General features: G+C 40.5%; 1 protein-coding gene across 1 annotated transcript in view; it reads left to right on the forward strand.

Annotated features, from left to right (window-relative positions):
- Positions 1-5,302: 5,302 nt before the first annotated feature.
- slc35f3b (solute carrier family 35 member F3b) overlaps positions 5,303-26,687 on the forward strand; it is a 52,146-nt gene continuing 30,761 nt past the window's right edge. Inside the window, exons 1-2 of the mRNA XM_034152426.1 lie at positions 5,303-5,397; positions 6,293-6,507. Coding sequence (XP_034008317.1) covers positions 5,303-5,397; positions 6,293-6,507 — 310 coding nt within the window. The remainder of the gene's footprint in view (positions 5,398-6,292; positions 6,508-26,687) is intronic.

A 26,687-nucleotide genomic window follows, 5' to 3' on the forward strand; every position in this document is an offset into this window, starting at 1 on the left:
GCTCATAAATATTCAGAAGGTGCAATCACTTTTTTTCAAGTGGCAAATGTCAGACAACCCTCAGGACTTTGATATGCATGGAGCTGAATATTGCCCTCGCAACATGGGATAACCAATTACACCATATGCCTTTAGACAAATTGGGCAAAGATTATTGAAGTGTGTTTTTTCATAAAAACACGTTTTATTTATATGAATTATAAGACTGTAAAAAAGTCCATAACACATTCTGTGAAAACTATTATGAGAATAAAAGCACATTTGAAGTGCCATTTTCCTGCTTTCTCAAGGTGTCTTTTAATATTAATAGCAGCGCAACAGAGGAGGTACTATGCATGACACTTGTTTTGATTCGTCAGCAAAACTAAAAAGGGAATATCTAAGATTGGCTAAGATAATTAAGGGCACTTACATCTGGCCAAGAATGATGACAGATAAGATGCCAATTTTATTTTCACTGGAGCAGGTTCAAGATGTTGACACATAATAGAATCAGCGGGTCCTCTCATCCACCGAGATTCTGGCTATCCTCCAGCTGTGTGTCAACCTTACCAATAATGGCAGCTGAATAATAAATATACCCTTAAGAAATCACAGGGGCCTTTGGCGACTACAACTACAGGGTGCCGATTTCCATAAAGGTGATGTTTCCCCCTGACTGAAATAACATTTATTCTACAGCAACAAAAGAACAGGTGTGCCTCTGGATTATAACAACAAATTGCTCTTTATTTTTGGCATATGCAAATGTCGCTAATCAAACACTGAGTAATGAGATATAAAATGTTTCCCAATGTCTAAAATAAAAATGTATGAATGTGACTTTTGTACTGGTCTAGAGTTCCTCCTGCACTGGCCAATCAGCAATGGCCTGTCACACTGTTTCTAGGCTGAGCTATCCATTAAATATTAAAGGTGAGAAAAAAAGAGTATTCCTATTTTTTTCAATTTGTTGAAGATGGACGCAGGAGAGTAAGAGAATGAATGAAAATTCAGTTTAAACACACTTTTTTTTTTTGGTTTCATATGCACATGTATAACACATGAGTATGAAAAGAGCCAAGGGGATATAAAGGATGATACAATCTCAATTCCACTTTTTCACTGTTTTTATAATGAGTTCAATGACCACAAGAAACCTGGAGACTTGCTCATTAAAATCTCTTTATGTTCTTGAGATATATGGATTAAGTGTTGAGGAAAAAGCTGTTGGTATTTTGGTGTGATTTCTTTCAGATTTTAATAATATTAGACCTTCTTTGAGACTTGTGTTTTACGTAAATAAACCAGTGGAGAAGTCATTTGTAAGTAGAGAATGCTAAATCCATCACAAGCAATATGCGCCTACATTTATATCATTTTTGGCGACCTTTTGGGCTCATTCCTAGCTCTCTCAAATTTTGATGGACGGTATGAGAAAATAATGTGTTTTACTTTGTTATATAAACACGTTCTAGTCGAAACCAAAAATACGAGTAAAACAAGTTGAACAAAATGTATTGCCATGATAATGTTTGCTCTTATTATCACCATGTAAAAAAGTGTTTGTTGATGTAATACTTTTTTCGACCACAAGAGTCAGAAGTGCACCACTGCCTGAACACAAGGTTGTTTGTTAGCAATGTACCTAATACTAATGTCATTGTTTGGAATGCATGGAGAAATGACCAATCACCCGGAAGAAAACATAGATTCATTCATTAGAATTATAAGGGATGAAACCCTCTTTAATGGTCACACATGCAGAGCACACAGCACACACAGTGACATTTGTTCTCTGCATTTAACCCATCCAGTACCAGGAGTCTGGTACTAGGAACAGTGGGCAGCTATTGTACAGCGCCCGGGGAGCAATGGGTGTGAGGGGGGAAGGGGGGTGTCCGGTGCCTTGCTCAAGGGCACCACGGCAGGGCAGGAGGTGAACTGGGACCTCTCCAAGTAGCAGTCCACACTCCATATTTTAGGTCTGGTCGGGGAATTGAACCGGCGACCCTACGGCTCACAGTCCAAGCCCCTACTGACTGAGTCACTGCCGGTCATATAACAATCTATAATTGTGTTTAACGAACAGAGGCATAATGTTACCATAAAAGTAATGTAATTTGTTCTCAAAGAAAGTAACCTATTGTAAAATCAAACAGTTTATTCACACAGTAGCTAAATACATTGTGTTACCAATGGACCTTTTATGTTCAAGTGGCAAATACCACAGCCCTAACTGTTACACCAGTGTTTGATAGATCATCATAACTGCTGTGAGAAAAGTCTGTTTGGTTTGGTTTTTCAACAGCAATGTTGACGGGTCTTAGCATGACAACTTGCAGTAGGTGTAACTAATACAGTAGCTGACTCACTTGAATGACTAATGGACCTGAGTCATTGTTAACCTTATTGGTTTCACCAGCACTTTTAAAGTCTAAATGATACATCTCTTTTAGACCTGTTTTTATGAAAATAAACCGATCACGTCAACAAATAGTACTGGCCAGTGAGTTATGATTGTTATCAGTATCTTGTGTGTGAATCAGGCTCACTGTGTTCATTCTATGTTTCTTTGCCCCAAAGCTTTGGCTCTTGTTTTATCTCTGATCTATATTTAGAAAGGAGTGCAGTGCCCTGTAGATTAGGGCAACAATTAAATCACTATTAGAGGACTGCTGAAGTGGAAGATGGTGTTCTGGATGGCAATGATATATCAGCACTTCTTTAATATGAACTGTTTTGATATTCATGGGCTGTGTCTCAGAGGGAAAGTGTCCACATTATTTAGTGTGGGTAAGGTCGAGCTGTGAGAATTGATTTGGCTTTGCCCTGAAGTTGAGAGGTGCATAATGCAACATGAACCCGGTCCTCTCCTCCCAAAGACGGCCTATGGGAGGTGTTGACCCGCTTATTGATGACTTGACTCCACTTTTTTTTGCCTGAGTAAGCATAGACTCCCCCCCCCCCTTCCCATTTAATACTTGGACGTGAAAGGTGTGGCTGGTCATTGATCCACGCAAAACCTGTCTACAAAAAACAGTCAGTGTTCTTGTGCTGCTGTCTGCAGTCAGGAGCACAGAATGCAAACGCAATGCAGCCTGGGGACCACAGAGCGGGGACCTTTGGACCACACTACCGCAATCATGAAAGGTAAGCTCCACTTTTCATTAGGGTTACTGCATGGTCTGTTTAGGTTTATCTAGGGACAGAAGTTCATCTAAACTTGCAAAGGAAGGTCAGCTTAAACTTCATCAGATGAAGAGTCATGCTTTGTTTTTAAACATGAGGGTATGCATTTCAAATTATATGGGATATTGGACCGATAGGGACTGAAATATAGCTAAACCATATGGGGTGGATATATTCAATTAAATTATATGTTTATATACGTTATGCACTATATGGAATTGTAATGCCTTTTGTAGTTTTGACCAACTTTTTGCTGCATCTGAATTACAATTCCTTAAAATACTTTTATCAAGTTGCTGGTGTACAATTGTATTTTTTTTTTAGTAAACAACAATTTACTAAATGAATATCTCTGTATTTTTTTGGTTAAGTTTTGTTTGACAAAGTTAGTAAAGCAAGGTTTAAGTAGGGCCTTCCTTGCATTTAAAATAAAGATCCTAGTCACTTCCACACAGTTAGACGTAATGAATACATTAACACTGGACCTGAAATCGAAGGGTCATACCAGGCAGGCAAAGTCAGATCACTGCATCACTACATGAGAGTGTGAAAACATACTTGTAATGTTATTGTTGTACAGTTCACACTTCTGAATACTCAAGACAAAGACGCTGACTTGATTTTAATTGCCAAGTACATACAATCACCGGCAGTGAACATAATTACCCTATTACTGGAAGCATGGCTCTGATTGGATGTAATCAACCAGTAATTGTCTTTGATTTGGTGTTATTGAACAGAAACAACCTTACATGTGTCCTTGCTACCTCAAACACCTACTGTAAACCTCTGAAATGCAGAGCCTGCTATCATCTTGAAATGCTTGAAGTATGCTATGAATAATAGACCAAAGGGAAACCCACTAGACTGTGAATTGTCGAAAAATATGTAGTTGCTTGAAAAGGTTTTCTGGTAAAAGCGCTGATATGTTTCACAGCTGTACTACAAAACATCTCAAACAGTCTGGGTTTGTGTAGTCAATATTTATTTGATATTCTGCACGATAACGGAGATACTCCAGATTTGTTATCCACCAAAAAGCAACCTTTCTGTCTTTGCTTTGAGCATTTTGGCTGCTTCACTGACGCAAGACGTAAACAGGGGTCAGTCACTAATATTATCAAGGCAATTGTGCAATTATAATACTAATATTATATAAGCATTTTCTGCCTTTTATTCCAATCCCTGTCTCCCCTTTTTTTTGCTTGATAGTCTTTTGAACACCATCCAGAACACCTTTCCAGTGTTCTGAGCCACAAATAATTGGCACTCAGATTAAAAATAAAACACCTACTTCCACCTTCAAAGTGAGGTTTATGTGGTTTCTTATTCATCTTGAGTCAGGGAGACTTACTGTGCCAATCTGAATGGGACAGTCTGAGGAATAGGACTGAAAAAAGCTAATTTGTAAAGTATTAATGTGAGCTTTCCAGGCTACTGATGGACTTTTTGAGTCACAAAGCCATAAAAAACCCTCACAGATCAGCTAAGGTAGAGAGCTGAGTCAGTATACGTTCAGAGATATGGCAGCAGGGATCTGTGTGGGATCCAAAAAGGACAGTAAATTCAGTTGTATCTCATGTTTCAAGAGTATACTACTATTGGAACTATCTGGTAGACTGATCCTTGTACTCATTTCCAGCTATAAACTGCTATAAGCCCATCATTCATTTATATCACCGACTGTGCAATACTGACTCAACAGTACAATAGTTTTGTGCAATAATTCAAGCATTCTGGTTTACCCTGGCATTAATGCTGCATTTATTTGTCAAAACTGTGCACACAACTCAGAGTTTTAGCTATAATATTCTTCCATTTTATCATAGTTGACTATAGATATGTCCTTCCAGCATTATAATTATTGACACTGTCATACGTTGTAGTCTGTATGTAATTACCTTTCAATGTGCAACATCTGTATCAATAAAGTATTTCCTCCGGTAGATGGCGCTGTTGCAATGCCTGCAGGACCCAGAGCACAGCGCACCCTTTTGAGGTTGAAACAGACTCTACTGTAGTGGCCAGGCATATGTTTGTAGGGGTGAGGATGAGCAGGAGGGTGGTACTTGTCTCCCTGCCTTGGTGAGGATTTAGAACCACAGCAGCTGCCTTCTTAGTGGCCTTGAGGATGTATGGGGATGGAGAGAGCATGGTGTGGGACCGGGTCGCTCGGACCCGCCGGGACTGTATGTGCTACCTTGGACCTCCTACTTTGATGCCCATGTAAGACATTTAAACTTTTACACATTGTAGCCCAACGACAGGAGCACCTGTGGCGCATTTGGGTCATAGGTGCTAAAAATTAAATGTACTTTAAATGGCAGAAGTGCCCTAAATAAACATCAAGTAGGCCTATAGCCTAGAGTGTGTTCTATGCGAATGTGAATGATATTTTATTTCATTTGAGGAGTTTTTGCTGATAGTAATTGTTGTGAGTCAGATGTTCATCTAAAAAAGATAATACGACAATGATTCGTTCGACTATGGCAGCAGGGGGGCATTTTACGAACTGATTTTCTCTGAGTGGGTTATGAATCGTGTTTTGCTGACGGTTTCATAACAGCTGGGAGTCATTCTAGTCAACAGTGTGCTACTTTGTAAGGTGTATCGCATTACACAACTTTAATAGTGCAATATTAAACCGTTCTATCTCGGTTTTACTTCACCTGCTGGACACAAAGTAGCAAGTAGGAATTTAAAAAAAAACAGTACTGTTTAGGCTGTGCGCAGTTTGTGCTCCAGTGATGGTTGCATGAAGCCAGGAGTTGTCAAGGGAACTCTCTCCGTCTCTACAAATCACTGGTGATAGATTCATTAGTTTCAGATTCACAAAAGCCTGTTATAAAGTTGCACAGTGCAGTTGCAGGAGCAGTCACTGTCGTTTAGTGTATTCATTGTTGTACAGACAGGGCCAGTGAAGGATGAAGATTTCTGGACTGAGGGGAGCTGCAGGGGCCCTTTACGCAGGTCTCTGTGTAACAAACAACATTCTGGCTTTATCCAATGAGAACTCCTGTCTTATCATCTCACATTCAAGGTTCACAGGCTCCCTTCCCCTTTGAAAAACGCTCTCACTTTTGTCTTATAACACCGACCACCCCCTGTTCTCTTTTCCCAGCGGGATGCGCAAGTCGCCCGACTTGAGCCCCAGAAGGCTTTCGGACATCAGCCCTCAGCTCAGACAGCTAAAGTACCTGGTGGTGGACGAGGCCATCAAAGAGGACCTGAAGTCCTCGCGCTCAGTTGAGGACATCAACAGCGCGTCCATAGAGGAGCGAATCCTGCGAATCACCGGCTATTATGGATATCAGCCTTGGAATGCAAGCTACAAGAGTGAGTCAGTGTACATGCATGGAGCTGTTAACTTCTGTGAGTGCATGCTGTGATACATTTAGTGATCAATCTAGTGTGCACTCTTGGCTATTAGTCCTTGTTACACCTCACACAGGCACTCATTGGATTTCAGATAACATCAGACTACTGATGAAAGTGATAGAGTGCTGGTTGTTTGGAAGTGAAGCTTGATGGGGTGCTCTTACTGTCATGGTGTGGGTAGATGGAGTCAGAGGATTGGGAACACATGTTAGATAGCTGCATGTGAAAGTTTAACATCTACCAATCCATAGGAAAACACTTGGTATATTGTTCCAGTGAGAGTGCAGGATAATGAAACCACCCTGAGGCACAATTGAGACACATGTTGGGCCCTCCATGTGTAACCCTTATGCAACACTAGGAAATTGTTCAATCAGTTTGGATTTTTTGATGCATTTGGCATACATTTTGGCATGGGTTTGAGTTTGTTTTAAGAATATATAAGTGTAACCTCATCTCCTATGTTAAGTATATTAACTGCATAGCCAAAATACAGACAGTCAGACTTTCATATTGTCCCCATTGAAACCCGTTTAAAAAACAAAATGTTATAAAATACATGCATTCTATATTATCAGGCTTCTGCCCTTTAAAATTACTTTTATTTTTTACCATTGTCCACCATATTTAGCCATGTTATCATGTTGGACCCATTGGGCCAAATACATGTTATTTGTTGCTGCTATTACTGTATGTAGCACAGAGTTGCATGCAGTTATTCAAAGTCAATGTATTTGATCATTATATCATTGACACATCTCAGCCTGTGTACAGACTGTGTCTCAGACTTTGTAGAGTGATGTTGCTCATCTTCATCATTATTTTCACTGAATCTAAATTTGCACAGTCTGTTAATTAGTTGCTAAAGCTTCAGTGTTGCTGGATAGTTGCTGCAGACAGTTGGGCTAATGTTTGCTTCACTGGAGTTTGTTGAGCTTGGAGCCAGACAGTGGGAATGTTGCTCAGGGCGGTTTATTCTCTAAAGGAAAACAAACGCAGCTTTTGTTTTCATCATTTTCCTCATTTCCTTTCCCTGCATCATTTCTGATGGATTACAGTTTTAGTTCACTTGCTTTGTGTCTTGGAAGGAGCTTTTTGTGGTTTAAAGACCAGCCACAATCTTAACAACTGTCAATCTTTTTTCATTTTGTATTGCTGCTCTGATGTAACCACACTCATTAGATGTTTGCCAGCCCATGACCTTAAGCTGGTAGCTTGTGGACAACGTTGTAAATTTCACATGAGAACTGTAATATTAAACAAGTGCAAGGATACTTTAAAATTCATAGGCCTATACATATCTGAACACTGCAGACTTCAGAAAGCTGCCGATCTTTACCTCTTCACTGGTGCTGTGGCAGGATAGTCAAGTTAAGTGAAATATTCCCAAACTATACTTAGACTGTTGTACTTCATATTTTAAAGACTTAATGGTTAAAGGTGGGGTAGGTAAGTTTGAGAAACCGGCTCGAAATACACTTTTTGTTATATTTCATTGAATGCTCTTAACATCCCGATAGCAATGAATATCTTAAGTGTTTTGACAAAAAAATCCATAAAAAAATGCTGTAAAAAGCACGACCAATCATTTTAGCCGGCCCTGCTAAAATAACTGGATGGCCTACCTGCCTGTCAGCCTTCCATCTGTGCACAAACTTATCTCGTGCCCTCATTGGTCATGTGCACGTTCGTGTGTGTTGGAGGAGGGGCTCTCTAAGGAAGTGGCAGATTTCTTCCGGCTGTGTATTTTCAAATTCTAGCGATCTCGAGCTGGTTTCTCCAAAATTACCTACCCCACCTTTAAAGAGGTGAATATTGACAAATGAGACGTTTATCATTAAGCGAAGTTCAAGCCGACCTTCAAGGAGTATCTGATTTGTTGAATGGATCAACAAATGTTGATTGTCATTGATGTCAACAGTAATATATGCAATGTTGTAACCCACAGCTATTACAGCATAATACATGCAATATATTTTATCAGACTTCTTCTAGAGAGTTTCATTTCTATCTTCTAGACTCTAGAGTTTCATTTCTTTAAAACTGTGTTTCAAACTGATTAAAGGAAATTAATTATCTTTTATACAACAGTTATTTTCCATGTTATTGCCAAATTATAATAACTGTTGTGGAAGAGACATACTACCGAGTAATGTTTGTCATAGTGGTTGTTTTTGTATGGAACTGAATGAGAGTTATAAGTGACCACTTCACGTTAATTGAGATAAATGGGTTCAATTCCAAAACCCTTTTCCTCTGAATAATAAAGTCACTACTTCAACCACTACACTACACTTTGTCCCTGAAAACACAATTTTGTCGACTGCAGTTGAATTGCCAATGTAACATTTCATGATTTGAACTGTTACATCATACATCTTTCTCTGTGCATGGCAATATCAAATGAAAGGACACTTCACAAATGAAATGACACTTGATTAATTGGTGTTGCGTTTTGCCTTTCAGGAAAAGTTGGGTTGCCCAGCTTGTTTCTGATACAAAAAAAACAAACCTAAATTCAAAAAGAAATAATTTGCCATGTTCCAAACCAATTCTCTCTGGACCCTCTACAGTAGTAGTCAGCTCACAACGTACTCCAGCACAAACAACCTGACTATTTTGGACGTTCTGGCAACTACAAAGCAGAGGCTAATGGCTGTAGAGTGGAGGGCTGATGCTGAAGGCAGCCAGTTTTCAGAGGGGTGGGAGGCTGAGTACTTCTCTGTAGAGTGCAAAGAGACGCCTGATTGTTTCATTTACCACCAACCTATCCAAATTGGCTCATGTGCTATTTCGCACAGCAGTAAGCTTTGTGAAAAAGTGAGGCTAGTAAGCCATGACTCAGACTCAAGATGAAAGGTCACGTTATCACAATGAGTATGTGTAACAGAGCTAAATCCAACATTTAAAAAACTGGCTCATTAAACAAACCTGGTGGGAGTCATTATTGCTTGAAAAGTGCCCTCAGAGCAGAGTTAAGAAAAAGGTTTTGCTTTCAAGTAAGTCCTGGTACCTTTGTTTCAATTGTTTTTCTTCCTTAAACCATTAAACAGAAAAGCGAGTGTATTGCCGTTTTTCTTTTTACATTTTACTTTGACTAAATGGCTGGAGGGTCTTTGGAGCTAGAAACGGGGGGTTACGTATGTATTGTAACCCTAGTTATATAAGCATAGGCGGAGCCCTCTACTGGACTCTATGGGTACTACCTCTTAACCATACTATGCGAGCATTCACCTACTGAGATATCTATAAACGTAGCCCTCGGGGCGGGCCTACCTGAATGCGTGTGCAAGCCCACCATATATAAGGCGGCCACGCCTCCTGACCAGCGTCGCTGGTTCAAGTCCCCGACCAGACCTAAATATGGAGTGTGGACTTCTACTTGGAGAGGTCCCAGTTCACCTCCTGCCCTGCCGTGGTGCCCTTGAGCAAGGCACCGGACACCCCCCTTCCCCCCCACTCCCATTGCTCCCCGGGCGCTGTACAATAGCTGCCCACTGCTCCTAGTACTAGACTCCTTGTACTAGGATGGGTTAAAAGCAGAGGCCAAATTTCACTGTGTGTGCTGTGTGCTCTGCATGTGTGACCATTAAAGAGGGTTTCATCCCTCCCTATTCTTTCTAAGTGCACCATGGCCCCCACACTCACACACGCCTCGTGTAGAGTGTGCATGGACGATAGTGGGGAAAAAAGAGTCCTCCAGCCCTGTCTGCTCTCTGACAGGGTGGCACGTAGTCTGCCTGCATCGAACAAAAATCCCCAGATACCCCACCTGCTGGTGAGGTATGGGACTGCTCTTCTTCCAATTGACCGGATCAATTGGGCTGTGTTTGCCTCTTCCCTGGACCTGGCCATGACCATGAGGTCGTATTACAAAACCCTCATGCCATAGTCGAGAAGCGGCTGAAACGCTGTGGCCACACATTTGCTGAACGTGCGTTGGGATAGGGAGTAGCCAAACGGTAGTCTGTTGTACTCGTAGGCTACCCCCCTGGAAGGCAAAACGCAAATACTTTCTGTGCTTTGGAGCAATTTTCGACATGAAAGTAAGCGTCCTTCAGGTCGATGGTTGTGAACCAATCGCCCGGCTGCCCTAGTTCCAGTAATTGGTTTACATATGGAACTTTTTGCAGGCAATGTGCTGATTCAGGCTGCGAAGATCCAGAATGGGTCTGCATTCTCCTGTCTTCTTGGGAACCAGGAAGTACATGGAGTAAAGCCCCTTTTCTCTCTCCTGAAAGTGCACAACAGACACAGCCTGTTTTTGCAACAGGGCCTGAATCTCTGTTGATGCGCAGTTCGTACGTGCTTCTTGGCCGTCGGCTGAAGTCTTTGCGGTGTGTTCCAGTGCGACACATGGCCAAAACGCAGAGACGCGAGGCGACGCAACAGTCGGGGTCCTTCTGTGTCAGTTCTTTGGTGTCAGCTTGGTGTGTCCGGGCCTTCAGATATAACAGCAACATGTCTGCATCAAAGAAAAGGTCACTGGTTAGAATATAATGATATCCTTACATCATAACAAAAACTATTCTTCTTTAACATTAAGCATCCACTTCTTTCTGCATGGGAAAAAGAAATCTCTGGCAAGATGTGTACTCTCTAGGCAGCTCACTAAAAAAAGCAACATCTGATAGAAAAGACCCAGACTTTTATTAGTCAGCTCTCACATAAAGTGGCAAAGCAATGGTACAATGGTATCAGTGCTGCAGAAATTCTGACTTATTATCTCATTTATGTCCATCCACCATGGACGATTACTTCTGCTGAATATGAGCAAAATGTCATCATATAAAACCTACCGTTGACATGATTAATAACACATAAATGAGTGTCCTCTTCGCAAACCAATTACAATTTTGACCCAACACTAATTTAATTTGATATTTCTGCTGCAGGTTATCTCCTTTAGAGTACAATGAAACTCTTTTCACATGCAGTAAAAGTAGAAAGTAAAAACCTTTTATTAAACTGAGTGTCATCACTTTCCCTTTGCGTAAAGAGCATTTTTCTTTTGCGAAAATAATACCAATTCAAATGTTGGATTGCTTGTTTAGGATATTCTTGATCTTTATTATTGTCATTTATTCAACCTTCAGATAATATATTTGGGACCCACATGGCTTGAATTGACATGGAAACTGTATTGTTATGTTATGTGCACTTTTGTATTTGGTATGATCTTGCAATATATATGTTAAAGGTAGGGTAGGTAAGAATGGAGAAACCAGCTAGAGTGCGCTAGAATTTGAAACTACGCAGCCGAAAAAAATCTGCCCCTTCCTTCAGACTTCCTTACAGAGCCCCTCCTCCAACACACACGAATGCGCACATGACCAATGAGGGCACAAGATAAGTTTGTGCACGAGATGGAAGGCTGACAGGCAGGGAGGCCATCCAGTTGCTTTTTACAGCGCCGCGGCTTCCACAGATGAAGTTTTTTAATGTTTTTATTGTCAAAGCATTTAAAGGTGGGGTAGGTCATTTTGGAGAAACCAGCTCGAGTGCGCTAGAATTTGAAAATACACAGCCGGAAAAAATGTGCCACTTCCTTACAGAGCCCCTCCTCCAACACACACAAACGCGCACATGACCAATGAGGGCACGAGATAAGTTTGTGCACAGATGGAAGGCTGACAGGCAGGTAGGCCATCCAGTTATTTTAGCCGGGCCGGCTAAAATGATTGGTCGTACTTTTTACAGTATTACAGCTTCCACAGATGACATTTTTTGATGGATTTTTTGTCAAAGCACTTAAGATATTCATTGCTATCGGGATGTTAAGAGCATTCCATGGAATATAACAAAAAGTGTATCTCGAGCCGGTTTCTCAAACTTACCTACCCCACCTTTAAACAAATAAATAAAAACAAGCATAATTGTGTGTTATTGTTGAGTAAACAACAGTGTGTTAGAATAACAAATGAGAAGGAAAAAAAGATTTTAAAAATACAGATTTCAGTATTCTGAGCCCCATTTATTTTCCTCGCGGACGGCAAAAAAAGTCAGACATTATACAATTTAAAATAAAAACAATAATCGTGGCTTGATATTGAGTAAGAACATGTTTTTATGAACCACACAGCTTCCGGTCTTCCAAGACCCGACCGGACAAAAAGACGTGTTGCAGGCACGAAACATACTACCAATAGAAATACATTGCTTTTAAAATCGTTCTGTGTGACACGAAAAAAAAGGGGGAAATCGTGTTGGTGAACACGAATCAATAGATTAAATGTTGTGACTATAACACGAAATGCCGTGAGACTGGGTTGTATGATCCTGAGACTCCACCGGTCTCATTGCTCCTTCAGTATATTGGTAACCCTTAAAAAACCTGCCAGGGTACCATCTTCCTGCTCTGTTTCTCCTCACCAGACTCCATCAAACAAACATCCCTCCCAAACATTTCCCTCTCTCTTTGTTCCCCAGGCCACACCCCCCTCCACCTGTGGGGGACAGCCCACCCGATCAGTGCCTAATGGGAGGTTAGGCAGGGGATAGAGGGACACACTGCACAAGGGGTTTAACTTTGCAAGGCTTTTGTCACTACCATAAATTCCCTTACATGTTTGGAGGTATAACACATTTGGTGGATTTGTATCTCAACATAGTTTATCCTTGGTGACAAAGTATCAGGTTTAAACAAATGTGATTAACACTTGAAGAACTAGTCATTATTTATCATCGGTCAGCCTCTGGACAACATGAGTCACTGATGCTGATGATGAGCAGAGCGTTAGCCTGAACTGCACACAAGGTATGTATTACTCAATATGTTGACTGCCCTGTGTTCTCATTTGTTGGCAGGAAAGTGACTCATTTTGATCTCTATATAGTGAGTAATGAATGTTTTGACATTTGACAATACACTTTACATGTATTTGTTTGGTTTGAGAACATAATATATGTTTTTTTTAAATGTCAGACATTCCTGAAAAAACAAGATATTTAAAACTTTTAGTTGATCAGTCTCATTAAAACAATTCTAAGGTAGCATTAAAGTTTAACTATTTCAGACAATTGGAAGCAGAAGAATAAGAGGTCAGCGAAACACTGACATACATTCTTTATGGTGAACGCGTTAGCAACATTTTCATATTTACAGAACTATCAGACACAATGCAACATAATCATACTTTTGGGATTGTGTTTATGGCCTCCTGATGAATTTTGCTCCCCTTCAAGCTTTGTGTTTTGTCTCCAGGAACTCCTTAGAGAAATATGTGTCTCTTTAGCAGCGCTAGCTAGTTGCTAACTTTGCCTGTATTCTGTTGGTGCTGAGAAGTTTGTGCACAGTGAGTGTATCTGAGTTCAGACTCTCCGCAGAACTGAGGGTGAAAATCCTTTGTGGGTTCAACAGTAAAAGCACCACTTTGACACATGACTTGTCACAGACATTAGGCTGCTAAATCAAAAGCTATCTAACTGACATACTTCATAGCTCAACAACTGTGCCTGCTGATGCTATAATTTTCGAATGTAGCGCCTGTTTGATTCTGTAGCATCTCAGGCCTTACTGCAGTGAGGTCAGCTATCGGTCATGCACTAACCCTGCGTGTTGCTCCAAAAGAGAATCTTAATACAGCAGCTTAATGTGTAATGGGATATGCACATTTGGCAGAAAAGGTGAAGGAGGCTTGAGAGCTTAATGTGATTGAAAAGCTGGTGAAAAGCTGCTCTTGCAAATAGCAGAGAAGGCACGGAGATATGACAAAATTGTCCAACTTTTTATGCCTAGATCAGTTGATGTACAACTTCAATATCACATTGATGCTAAAACTACAGGACTGGGATATAGATAGAGCTGACTTTGTTTCTTTTTTTACACTTTCACATTTCCACTGGTGACACTGGTGTCGAGATTTTTGTCTAATCTCTTTTTGGACAATTTTCTTCTGTCATTAATCACGTCAGCAGTCTTTGTACTTAGAGATTAAAGCAGAACATCCAGCACAAATGTATGTTCAAAGTCTCACATTAAGCAATATTTAAACTAGTTAATAGTTGAAAATGGCTTGTGTTTGTGTCAGTGCTACAAGCTTCCATCAATACTCATCCCCCTCCCATCAATATACCCACAAGCCTCCTAATTACTCGCACAACCCAATTTATACCTTGCTGCTTCTGTTCAAGCACTGCTCTTCTGTGGCAAACCCAGACAATGATATGCTGTATATGGCCACAGCAGACCGTGGATTAATTACGCCGAGGTACTGCAGGAGTCATCACTTCACAACTTCCAATTAACAGCAGATGAAAGGAGTAAGGAGGACAGCAGGACAGGATTTGGCATTACAAGGTTGAGTGAGCACTGAGAACGGAGCATTACAGCCTTGATTCAGTTAGCGCTTAAATCTTCAGGGTTAATTCTAAAGAAACACAAGCACGCAGGAAATCAAGCTCAGGAAACCAGTCTCAGATTTGACATAAGCTACACAGATGCTCTAAAAGTCCATGCACGCAAACTGCATTTTACCACTCCATCAAGCAATTTGTCCCTGTGCAAGAAAGGGGTTTTTCTTTGAGATATCCAATTCTGGACACAATGTTTTTTTTTACAATACTATTTCAAGCTCAGTGATATGGTGGTGTCATTTTCTCCACGGCATCCATAACTCTATGCACAGTAATATTCGTCACTTTGGATGAAACTGAGAGCAAAGACAAGAAGCTGAAAGGGACAAGAAGACTTGAGTTGTTCTCTTCTTCAAAGTGGTATAGCTGATTCACGGCTCCTCCACTCCACTGGGAGCGAGCGGGACTTCAGGAACAGGTGTCTGATGATCTATGCATCCTTCTCAATTATAGATGTGATGTTACGCAACAGAACTGCTCCTACTGTACTGGAGACGGTAACAAAACATAAAAGCCTAAAATATGCTTGCTCAGGGAAGCCTTGCTTGCACCACTTGGGCAGAACATGGAAATAGAAACGTTCCTTTCAAATAAATGTTTAAACATATCAAACCAAATTAAATAGGTTATTCAGTTAAATGTCTGCAGAACTGGGACAATCTGCTCGGTACTCCACTGAATCTTTGTTTTAAATCAGGATAAGCCCGAAAGCAACTGTCAGAAATGTCTTCAGCACTGAGTTGTGTGCATTTCCACTCATTATTTTGGCTGAGATTGAGAGATAATGCAGTTCAGTATTTTACTCCCGTAGTGTAGATACATTTCCACTGTTCCTCTTTGATGGGTAAGACTCCACTTTTATCAAAAATAAATAAATACCCACTCAAAAACAAAAGGACTGAAATGCTGAATGACCCTGTTCAGTAGGCAACATGTCAGATGCTGGCACCATATGGTCATACAACTATTTACATAAAATATTCAATATATCATAATGCTCAAATCCTCTGAGCATACTTTTTTTCTTTGTATATGGTTTGTCACGCTCATCACTAAAACATGAAAGCATGACAAATGTATGCATGAAGCACATTAAAGAGATAACACTGCAATGTCATGAATTGTATACATACAGTCTTTATAGTCTCTATTTATTTTTCTTTATGGGTGACTGTGCATGTGAACATATTTACATTTGACTATAACACTTACACACCTGACTTAGAAGCCTGTATGGCCATATTCGTGTCTGCGCTGTACCTCACTTTCAGGTCTCACTTAATACACACCGTGAACAAACAGAACACAATGATTTTCCCTAATGTCTCTCTACCCACTGAATTATGGTACTGGTCTTTTATTATGCACCATTTACACACTAACAGGAAAAATACTGACAACACTATTATTTTAATGTATTTCTTACTTATTTACTACATTTCCCATAGTACATTTGTCCACCCTCACACAACATTCTTAAGCTTGTCACACTCAGCTGTGGATAACTTCAAAGAGAGCAACAGTTATAAGAACATCTCGTCTATGTGAGAAAAAGACCGGGCTGCAACTACTCATGTTTGCATTGCATTCTGGTCTTTTGAGGTTTCTGTTTGGTGTTGGAGTAACACCAGTTTAAAGTGATATTCCAAGAATAAAGAAGAAGAAAAAGCTCTTGTTCTTGGTTTGTCGTTTTTAACCAAGCCTGTATGCAAGCTGGAATCCATAAGCAGCTGTGTGCATCTGCATTACTATTCTGTCTTGCTCCTTAGCTCCAGCTGAGTTGAGAGGTGTCATTATCGTCATCAGTCACAGTCGGCCCATAGCTCTCCCTTCCCCTCCAGCTGTCCAGTTACCTGTTACTGCCAACCAATGTGTGCCTGCATACATTGGTTCTCTCCAACCTGCTCCACTGTCTCACCACAGCCAAACCCTGAGCTATAAATAGAACCCAACCTCATTTCATGCTTTGTAAAGCTCTACATTTGTACAAGAGGGGACATTTGTGATAGATAGCATGAATACATAGAAAAAGAACAAAGACTGTTTTGTCAGACAAATGTTTCACCTCTCAGTGGAACTTCACATACCAAAAAGGACAGTTTCCCAAGCAATAAAAGGAAATTTCTGGTTATGAGGATCTGAATTAAAACAAGCTATTCAGTCTGAACTTTGTGAAGGCCAGCTTTCCTTTTCTTTCACAAAAGGGACTAGCTATAAATATATTCTTTGCTTCATGTTTGGATACAAATAGAATCCAACGCTTGTGAAAGAAAATGTCGATTAAGCAAGAAAATTGAAGAACATTTTTCATATTGCTGCAATTATGAGAAAAACCTCTGAAAAAACAAAAATAACTGTTTCACAAGTCTACTCTCTGACATAATCAGTCTAAATAATTATTCCTCTGACACGTCTTCATCTCGCCTATAGGACCCTTGAGTGAGCTTTACTCTTATTTGTAATCATAACGTCACCTATTATAGTTGCGATTGCACATTAAAGGTGGGGTAGGTAATTCACTTCAGAAACACTTTTTGTTATATATTATTATATTTTTGTTATACTCTTAACATCCCGATAGCATTGAATACATTAAAGGTGGGGTAGGTAAGTTTGAGAAACCGGCTCGAGATACACTTTTTGTTATATTCCATGGAATGCTCTTAACATCCTGATAGCAATGAATATCTTAAGTGCTTTGACAAAAAATCCATAACAAAATGTCATCTGTGGAAGCTGTAATACTGTAAAAAGCACGACCAATCATTTTAGCCGGCCCGACAAAAATAACTGGATGGCCTACCTGCCTGTCAGCCTTCCATCTGTGCACAAACTTATCTCGTGCCCTCATTGGTCATGTGCGTGTTCATGTGTGTTGGAGGAGGGGCTCTGTAAGGAAGTGGCAGACTTTTTCCGGCTGTGTATTTTCAAATTCTAGCGCACTCGAGCTGGTTTCTCCAAAATTACCTACCCCACCTTTAAGGTCTTCTTTTAAATAAGAAAAAAGCTTTGGGGGTATCTACAGATACATATTAAGCCTGACAAAGTACTCAACGTCTAATATATTGCTTTCCTGCAATGTTAACTATGTTGAAGCACTTATTTTAACTGATAGTATACATATGAATTATACTCTTATGTATGTAGATAGCAGTGGCGTCGCCTGGCCTGGGCATCCGGGGCTTTAGCCCCGAATGTTTTTTCTGTAGCCCCGGACAATTCTCCCTCAATAATATAATACATTAACCGTGCTTTACGTGAACCTCATCATGACACAAGAGAGGACGGCAGCACTGTAATTTCCCGTGTTCAGTGAATGCAACAGAGGCATGACACCAGACCAATCAGAGAGTTGCATGGAAATAAACGTGTGCTTGTGTCATTCAAGCTCGGCTCTGTGTGTGTGTGTGGCAATAGCGCATTTAGTGTGATAGAGAGAGAGGGGGAGAGAGGGAGGGAGGGACCGGTGTCAGCATGGACCGTGTTGTTAGCATCTGGTTAGCTAGCTGCACTAACGGACATAAGGAGCTGTTTGTTCCACAAGAAGCTGGAGGAGAGTCCTCTCCTCTCAGACTGAGAGACTCAGGTGAGCTAAAGGACTCTCTGAGTGTTTAGATATAGTTCACTTTAGTCTAAGTTATCTCAGTGGGTCTCAAACGGTTTGGTCACAAATTATTCAAAAGATTATTTACGCGGCACACCTTCATATGATCATTATAGTTATTAAAAAAAAGAGAATAAAGGAAAAACAGTTATGAAATACTATATGGCAGTAAAACAAGAATAGAGTTTAAAAGGGGAGTGATTAGTAAAATATCCATAAAGAAAAAGTACATCTGTTTACAGTTCTGCTTCATGGGTGTTGAGAGAGGTATCCATAGATCTCTTCATTTTGCTCTCAAAGTGCACCAGATTGATGCATTTAACTTCAATATTTAAAAAAAAATCTTCCCGGGGGAGCATCCCCCCGGACCCCCCTAGAGGAGGTGAGCCCCCCACTCATAAAAAATACCACTTTACCCCTGCCTATATGCCGTGAGCTGATTATCGAGCCTTCATTGTAACAGTCGCGGGTGTACTGTGTGTGTGTGTGTGGGGAGTGTTGCAGTAAAAAATGCCACTGTAGTGCCGCCGCCACTGTGGGCTAAGCCCCAAATGTTTTCAGGTCCAGGTGACGCCCCTGGTAGATAGTATAAGAAATGTGCAGAATATGACAGTTTAATGGTGGAGGTATACACACATATTGATAGATGTCTTGTAATGCACTGTTGAGGAATCTGCGACCCAGTTTTTCATTCATTGCATAACTACACCGTAGTTGTGTATATGGTCCCGTTCGAGTACCGGTGTCAGCATGGACCGTGTTGTTAGCATCTGGTTAGCTAGCTGCACTAACGGACATAAGGAGCTGTTTGTTCCACAAGAAGCTGGAGGAGAGTCCTCTCCTCTCAGACTGAGAGACTCAGGTGAGCTAAAGGACTCTCTGAGTGTTTAGATATAGTTCACTTTAGTCTAAGTTATCTCAGTGGGTCTCAAACGGTTTGGTCACAAATTATTCAAAAGATTATTTACGCGGCACACCTTCATATGATCATTATAGTTATTAAAAAAAAGAGAATAAAGGAAAAACAGTTATGAAATACTATATGGCAGTAAAACAAGAATAGAGTTTAAAAGGGGAGTGATTAGTAAAATATCCATAAAGAAAAAGTACATCTGTTTACAGTTCTGCTTCATATGGGTGTTGAGAGAGGTATCCATAGATCTCTTCATTTTGCTCTCAAAGTGCACCAGATTGATGCATTTAACTTCAATATTTAAAAAAAAATCTTCCCGGGGGAGCATCCCCCCGGACCCCCCTAGAGGAGGTGAGCCCCCCACTCATAAAAAATACCACTTTACCCCTGCCTATATGCCGTGAGCTGATTATCGAGCCTTCATTGTAACAGTCGCGGGTGTACTGTGTGTGTGTGTGTGGAGAGTGTTGCAGTAAAAAATGCCACTGTAGTGCCGCCGCCACTGTGGGCTAAGCCCCAAATGTTTTCAGGTCCAGGTGACGCCCCTGGTAGATAGTATAAGAAATGTGCAGAATATGACAGTTTAATGGTGGAGGTATACACACATATTGATAGATGTCTTGTAATGCACTGTTGAGGAATCTGCGACCCAGTTTTTCATTCATTGCATAACTACACCGTAGTTGTGTATATGGTCCCGTTCGAGTCCAGTTTTGGATAGTCTGCCGTGGTTTCGTTCCATTTCAAAGTGCTGTTTGACGCTCGGCGTAACCTTGGCGCACTGGCACTCCAATATCCAATCCCAGAGCTTGAAGAATAATCACGGGGTATCGCATTAACACCATATCCCAACATGCATTGCGGCTAAAACATTAAATCACCGAGCTTAAACCATAGCTGAGGATCTTGGGTAATCAGTTCAGTGGGTGTGTATCGCAATGATGCTCGAAATGTCCCATATAGGCCTACGTCTGTTTCTGGTTATTTTATTTTGAAATTCAGTTCCTGACGGACGCCAAAAAAGCCAGAGATTATAGAATTAAACAAATAAATAAAAACAAGGATAATTGTGTGTTATTGTTGAGTAAATAACAGTGTGTTATTTAGAAAAGAATAACAAATTAGAAGGAAAAAAACATTTTAAAAATACAGATTTCAGTATTCTGAGGCTCTGAGCCCCATTTCTTTTCCTCGCGGACGGCAAAAAAAGTCCGACATGATACGATTTAAAATAGAAACAACAATCGTGGCTTGATATTGAGTAAGAACATGTTTTTATGAATTACACAGCTTCCGGTCTTCCAAGACCCGACCGGACAAAAGGACGTGGTGCAGGCACGAAACACACAACCAATAGAAATACATTGCTTTTCAAATCGTTCTGTGTGACACGAAAAAAAGGGGAAAATCGTGTTGGTGAACACGAATCAATAGATTAAATGTTGTGACTATAACACGAAATGCCGTGAGACTGGATTGTATTATCAGACCCTCTCTACATCAGGTTCTTGTGCACATAACTGGTACGCAGGTACGCATGCGCGGCAACAATCTGAAATGCGTACCGACTGTCACTACCCGATCCGTCCACCTGCCCGATCGGTACTGCGCATGTGCGAGATGGTCCGCTCCGTACGGCAACCCAACTAGGACACTTGACACAGTGGCTTTTGGCAAAGCACACAAAGAAAACTCAAAAAACCGAGAGAGATGAGTTATTGTTATTACAACGTGACTTCACTATTATTTAACAAATATTTTTATTGGGTTCTTTTATTTGGGGTTAAGTACATTGTCAGAATAAGTGAGAAATGGATTTAACTTCTGTTAGACAGCTATCATACTGAATAAATATTTATGCAAAAATGTATGGCATTAATCATGTATATCTAATTACATGAACTGTGAATGTCTTTCATTTTATTTAAAATGAAATAAAATTACAAAAAGTTGATTCAATAACAAATCTCTGTTATTAGATCAGTACTTTTCTTATATGACTATTATTGCTAAATTTGAAAGGTCTTTACCAGCTTTGGAATGCAAATAAAAAGGCACAACAATAAATATATTATGTGTGTGAGTGTCCTAGTTGGGTTGCCGTACGGAGTTGTGCAATATGGCGGACCATCTCGCACATGCGCAGTACCGATCGGGCAGGTGGACGGATCGGGTAGTGACACCGACACTTGTGTCACAAAGCGCATTTGCGTACCGACGTACTTGTGAAGCTTTTCCAGAAGGCGGTTAGATCACCGGACGACAGAGTCGGTCTCCGTGTGCACAGACAGGGCTGCTGTTAACGTCGGTCTGTACAGCAGCCCTGCGCTAAAACAGATGATGACAACGTTCACACGCTCCGCGGTCACGAAGCTCCCTACCCCCCCCCCCCCCGCCCCTTGACATTCGCCGCGAAGCGCTGTAATCCACTACCCCCCCCCCCCGTTGACAATCGCCAGAAGTTGGAGCACCAAACACTGACTCCAGGTACTCATCTGAGTACCTCACTGAGAAAGTTGTGTGCACCCCTGACTATAGGCCTAGTTGTAATTGGGCTAAAACTTTAAGCGGATTGTTAAAATTTTTCCAATGGTTTTAAAGTGAGTTGTTTTGGCTTATTATGTTTAATTTCTTCTGTATCAGGGCTCAAGCTGTTTATATTTGTGTCTCTAATTCATCAAATTCATTGGGATTTGATACTTAACTACAACCACTGACCCACTAACTTTGCCTGCTGTTTTGCAGCACACAATATCACTCTCCTGTAGCAGCAGGCATTACAAGCCAGGATTATATTGGGTCAAGATATGTTTGTGGTAAAGAAGATGCACAGAGCCACAGTTGCGCATATTTTTCAGAAGCGCTTCTAGGTCTACAACTGTTTGTAGAGATTATAGGTGTGTATGATTTTTAACAGATCTAAAGGACAAAGATAAATGAAAATGAAACGTGTGAAAATTAATTTTATTATGTCTATTATTACCCATTTTCCTCCTTGCATAGTCGTGCAACATGCGCAAGACTATTTTGTTATTCTGTTTTCATTTTTTTGACGGAAGTTCCAGTATACAGTATGAGAATCATGCAACAAAATGAGATATTCAATCCCATCTGTACTCCTGAATATAAATCTATTCCAGTCTCATCTTCTCTGTTCTTGTTTACCTCTACTCTTTGTCTTGGTCACATTTCATTTCGAGGTAAAAGCAGGTAGGGACATTGAGAAGAAAAAACATTTCTGCCGACAGAAATCAATAGAGCTCAGCATGTGACTCTTGAGATTAATTTGGTGAAGACTTTCTTATGAAAGGTAAATGAGAAACAAACAAGAGCAGCCATGCATGGTCCTTGATAAATAGTTCTGCTTAAAATACTCCAGCGACCTGAAGCTATTAAACCATTAATAATGTAAATGAAAACCTATTGTAATGCTGAGCTTGTTTTCTGCCCATTGTTTAATATGGTGCCTTTGTTGTACAGTATGTGTGAGAGTCTATTTATACAAATTAGTAACTGATATATGGTCCTGGAAATTACATAGGAGCAATACTGTTTGTGGTTTAGCGATGAAATTAGTTGGAGGAGGGATGGTAGTGATGGTTCAGCCTGCAGCGACCCAGGGGGGGGTAAACAGTACAGTTAAGCCTCCAGGATGCCGTGCGCTGTCTCAGTGGAGGATCAGATATTATATTGCCTCACCAAGCTCCCATGCTGACATTGTGCATTGCTCCTCCATTGCAAAGTATCTTCATCCTTGTTCACCGGCTATCGCCTGGAATTAAATTGATAGTTCAAATTGATTTCATAACTGGTTGCTATAGGCAAGGGAGACTGCAGGGAGACACTGAGCTGGATAAAAAGAATGCATTGGCCTAAATACAATCTCATAACCTACTGGGCTATTGTCTGACGACAGTTTAGCTTTTGATTGGTTTAAAATGATCTTGTTACTTGTGAAAAATGTGGTTAAAGAGAGCGTTTTACAACTGTATACTTGAAACTAAACTTGCTAAACTGTTAACAATTTACTGCGCACAGAAGAGGAAATCTTGGCACGGATATCAGCTGGCAACCCCAGAACCCCAGAAGTATTGGCAGTTTCCCCCACAGGCTTATCTTGATCAGACAGATAGCCGATGGCTTCAGAGATTGCTTGATTCTCTTATTTCCATTTCTCATGCTAAGCCAAGCTTACCAGCTGCTTTTGATCATATTTGTGACACAGGCATGAAAGCTGTTTTGATCCTCTCATTTAACTCTTGGCACAAAAATCATTTAGCATAATACCCCAAAAGTTACATTATTATTTCTGGATGCTTTTCTTGATCATATCTGGATGTAGTGACGTGACTGAAGTTAAAACAAAAAAAGTATATTGACCATCTAATTGATGTCTCTTTAGATAAGAATAATTATCAGTTGATCAATTTTTTTGGAAATGGTTCAAAGAGGAATAATCCTCACTAAAAACAGCGGGCACTCCTATTTGAATGGCTTTCAAAGGTTTGTGTTGGTTTGTATGTGCTGATCAGACTAAGATGTATTAACATGGATAGCTGACAGGTTTCACTAGTTGAAATTCATAAACTAGGAGGTGGCAAATTGAAATGAAATCACATGGATGCTTTCAAATTGTACTTGTCATTTTACATCAAAATCACATCTGTAACAAGCCTAGGACACTGTTGTCTAACAGAGTCTCTCTATGTCTCATTCCATCTCATAGATTAGTGTTGTGCATGGAGGAGTATCACTGATGACTGTGAGAGTGTAAGCAGTAGATTTATTTTGGAATCCAAAGGCCACAGGCAAGCGCATTCACCTATCTCTCTGGTTCCTCACTGCGTGTAGAGATTCTTAAATGGTGAACAATGGTGCAAGCATGGAAAACTCCCCAATGACCAGTTTTCATGTCTCCTGAGTGTGTATGATCTAAAGTGCTTTCCAAGTCTTGATGCAGTACATTACACTCTGTTCAAGATGACGAGTAGGACATAGGATAATGTCATGTCATGTTCCTCCACTGCATTTTTCAGCAAGATGCTGATCTTTTCTAACATCAACACAGAAAGAAAAAATGCTAGGTTTTCATGATTTTAAAGATTCTTCTTTACAGTTGAGCTGGTAGTAATCTTTAAGTATGTACCATTTTCTGGATTAAGTGATCAACTGTTGAGTCTATACAATTTCAGAGAATAGTTGAAAGATGTGTTATCTTACCATTTCAAATAACCCAACTAGGCTAGGTGTCATGCTAGGTAGGCTCTACTGGTGAAGCTGTACTTGAGGCTAATGCTAAAGTCAGCATGCTCAAATGTTTACAGTGAAAATGCTAGCATGTTATATAAGAATGCAAAAACGTGCTAATTTATTGTTAATCACTAAAAAACAAAGTTGTCAAAATTGTTGCTGATCAAGTTTTCATTAGTTGACATCTACATTATTGAGTAATTACTTAATCTCAAAGTATCATCTGGAAGTTTCTGTATCACATGGACCACACACAGACCCACATCTTTGTCTATGACAAACCAATTGTGCTGCATAGGATTTACATGTATTATTATATCAAGAGGTTAGTGGTGGGGCTTCATTTACTCTGTGAGAGCTGTGGGAGCGAGTCTTCCACTTGCATGTCACTACAAGTCATTATTATAACCCCCAGCCCCCCCTGTACAAAGTATTCAACATGGGGTTAGGAAATCAGGCAATTAAGTGAGCTGTGGACACGGATGAGAGCCGACAGCCATTGGGGGAGTGCAGAAGGATCCAGGAAGGCTTGAACCTCGTCTCCCCCTCGGGGAACTGACTGGTCCACATCCCTCAGCCCACTGTATAGAACAACAACTTAATCACAATGCTTATTTAAATCAAGCCGATGCACAGGCCTGAGTAGTACTTACTATGCGAAATCATTCACATGCTTAACAGGAAACGACTCTGACAGGAACTGTTTATGACTGCAAATTGCATAAAGCATTTAAACACTTTGATTACTGTGTTTCTGGTGGCTAAAAATATGCAGTTTGAAAGTGGTTTTGTCTTTTGACCAATGGGCACTGAGAATATATTTGTATACATATAATACCTGGGGAAGAGTTTGTTGAGTTCATTACACTGTCAACTCAAAAGAAGAGCTTTTTTCAAGCTCACAGCTTTAAAGGCGTATTTAATATCCTGTCCAATTCAATTGTGCATTATATTAAAACAGACAATACATCCTTTATATTTGGAGCACCTCTTTCCTTTTCCTCAATGTAAATTCCGTATGATTACTGTGGAAAATTGGAGCATGATTTGCGGTGACATTTATCAACCATTTTGCTTTCTCTGCACTTATAACGAGGAGACTTCCCTATAAGGACAAGTGGCCTCATTGGAATGATACATTTTCTCATTTTTGGCTACTCTATCACAAGCGCTCTTAAAAACCTCATAACAAGCGCAAGAAAGCTGCGCAATTACAGCTTTGGGAACGCAAGGGCATCACGTTCTATTTCTGTCCAACACTGATGGCTTTCTATTTGCCTGGGTGCTCTCACTGTTTGAGATTGGACTGAGGAGTAAAGCTGGAGGAGAGTAAGAGTGTGGATTTTACACTACTGAGAAGGGCACACACACACACACACACACACACACACACACACACACACACACACACACCTGCTCCTGGCCTTTTGAAGGGCCTCCAAACACCTGCTGCTGTAAGTAGATGGAAGGTTAGGTTTGCTAGTGATCAGAAAGACAGTTTGATCAGTGTTGAAAGCGACCCCGTCTGGACTCGGCGTATCAGAGCACTTCAAAGACAGAAACTAACAGGTCTGAGGCTTAATGATAATGATACAGGGCAGAATTAGTTTATTTTTTCCATTTGGCCATCCATAAACATCACTGTTCCCTTGTGAGAAAGACTTTTACATTGTTACTGCTGCAACTGCCAACTGTGTTTAACCACTAGCTTTTTGCTGGTGTATGAACCTATTCCCTTGCTCTGAATTATTTACCACAAACGCAGAGTCCTACTGTATGCCCAATTTCTGTCAGTCTGCCAGCCTCAATAATGTTCAAGCAAAATGATTAATATGGCTAAATCTCTGCATAACTAAAGTGTTGAGTCTCAGGTGTATTATTTTACTGGTATTTGCTGGTGTCATTTAGTTACAGGATATCCACAGTCCTGTCAGCAGTTTCCATGGCACCGACAGTAGCGAAGATGGAGATTAGTTGAATCCCTCATTTGAGGTCCTATGTCACTGGCAGGGAGAC

The sequence above is a fragment of the Trematomus bernacchii genome, unplaced genomic scaffold, assembly GCF_902827165.1.
Source record: "Trematomus bernacchii unplaced genomic scaffold, fTreBer1.1, whole genome shotgun sequence".
Lineage (NCBI taxonomy): Eukaryota > Metazoa > Chordata > Actinopteri > Perciformes > Nototheniidae > Trematomus > Trematomus bernacchii.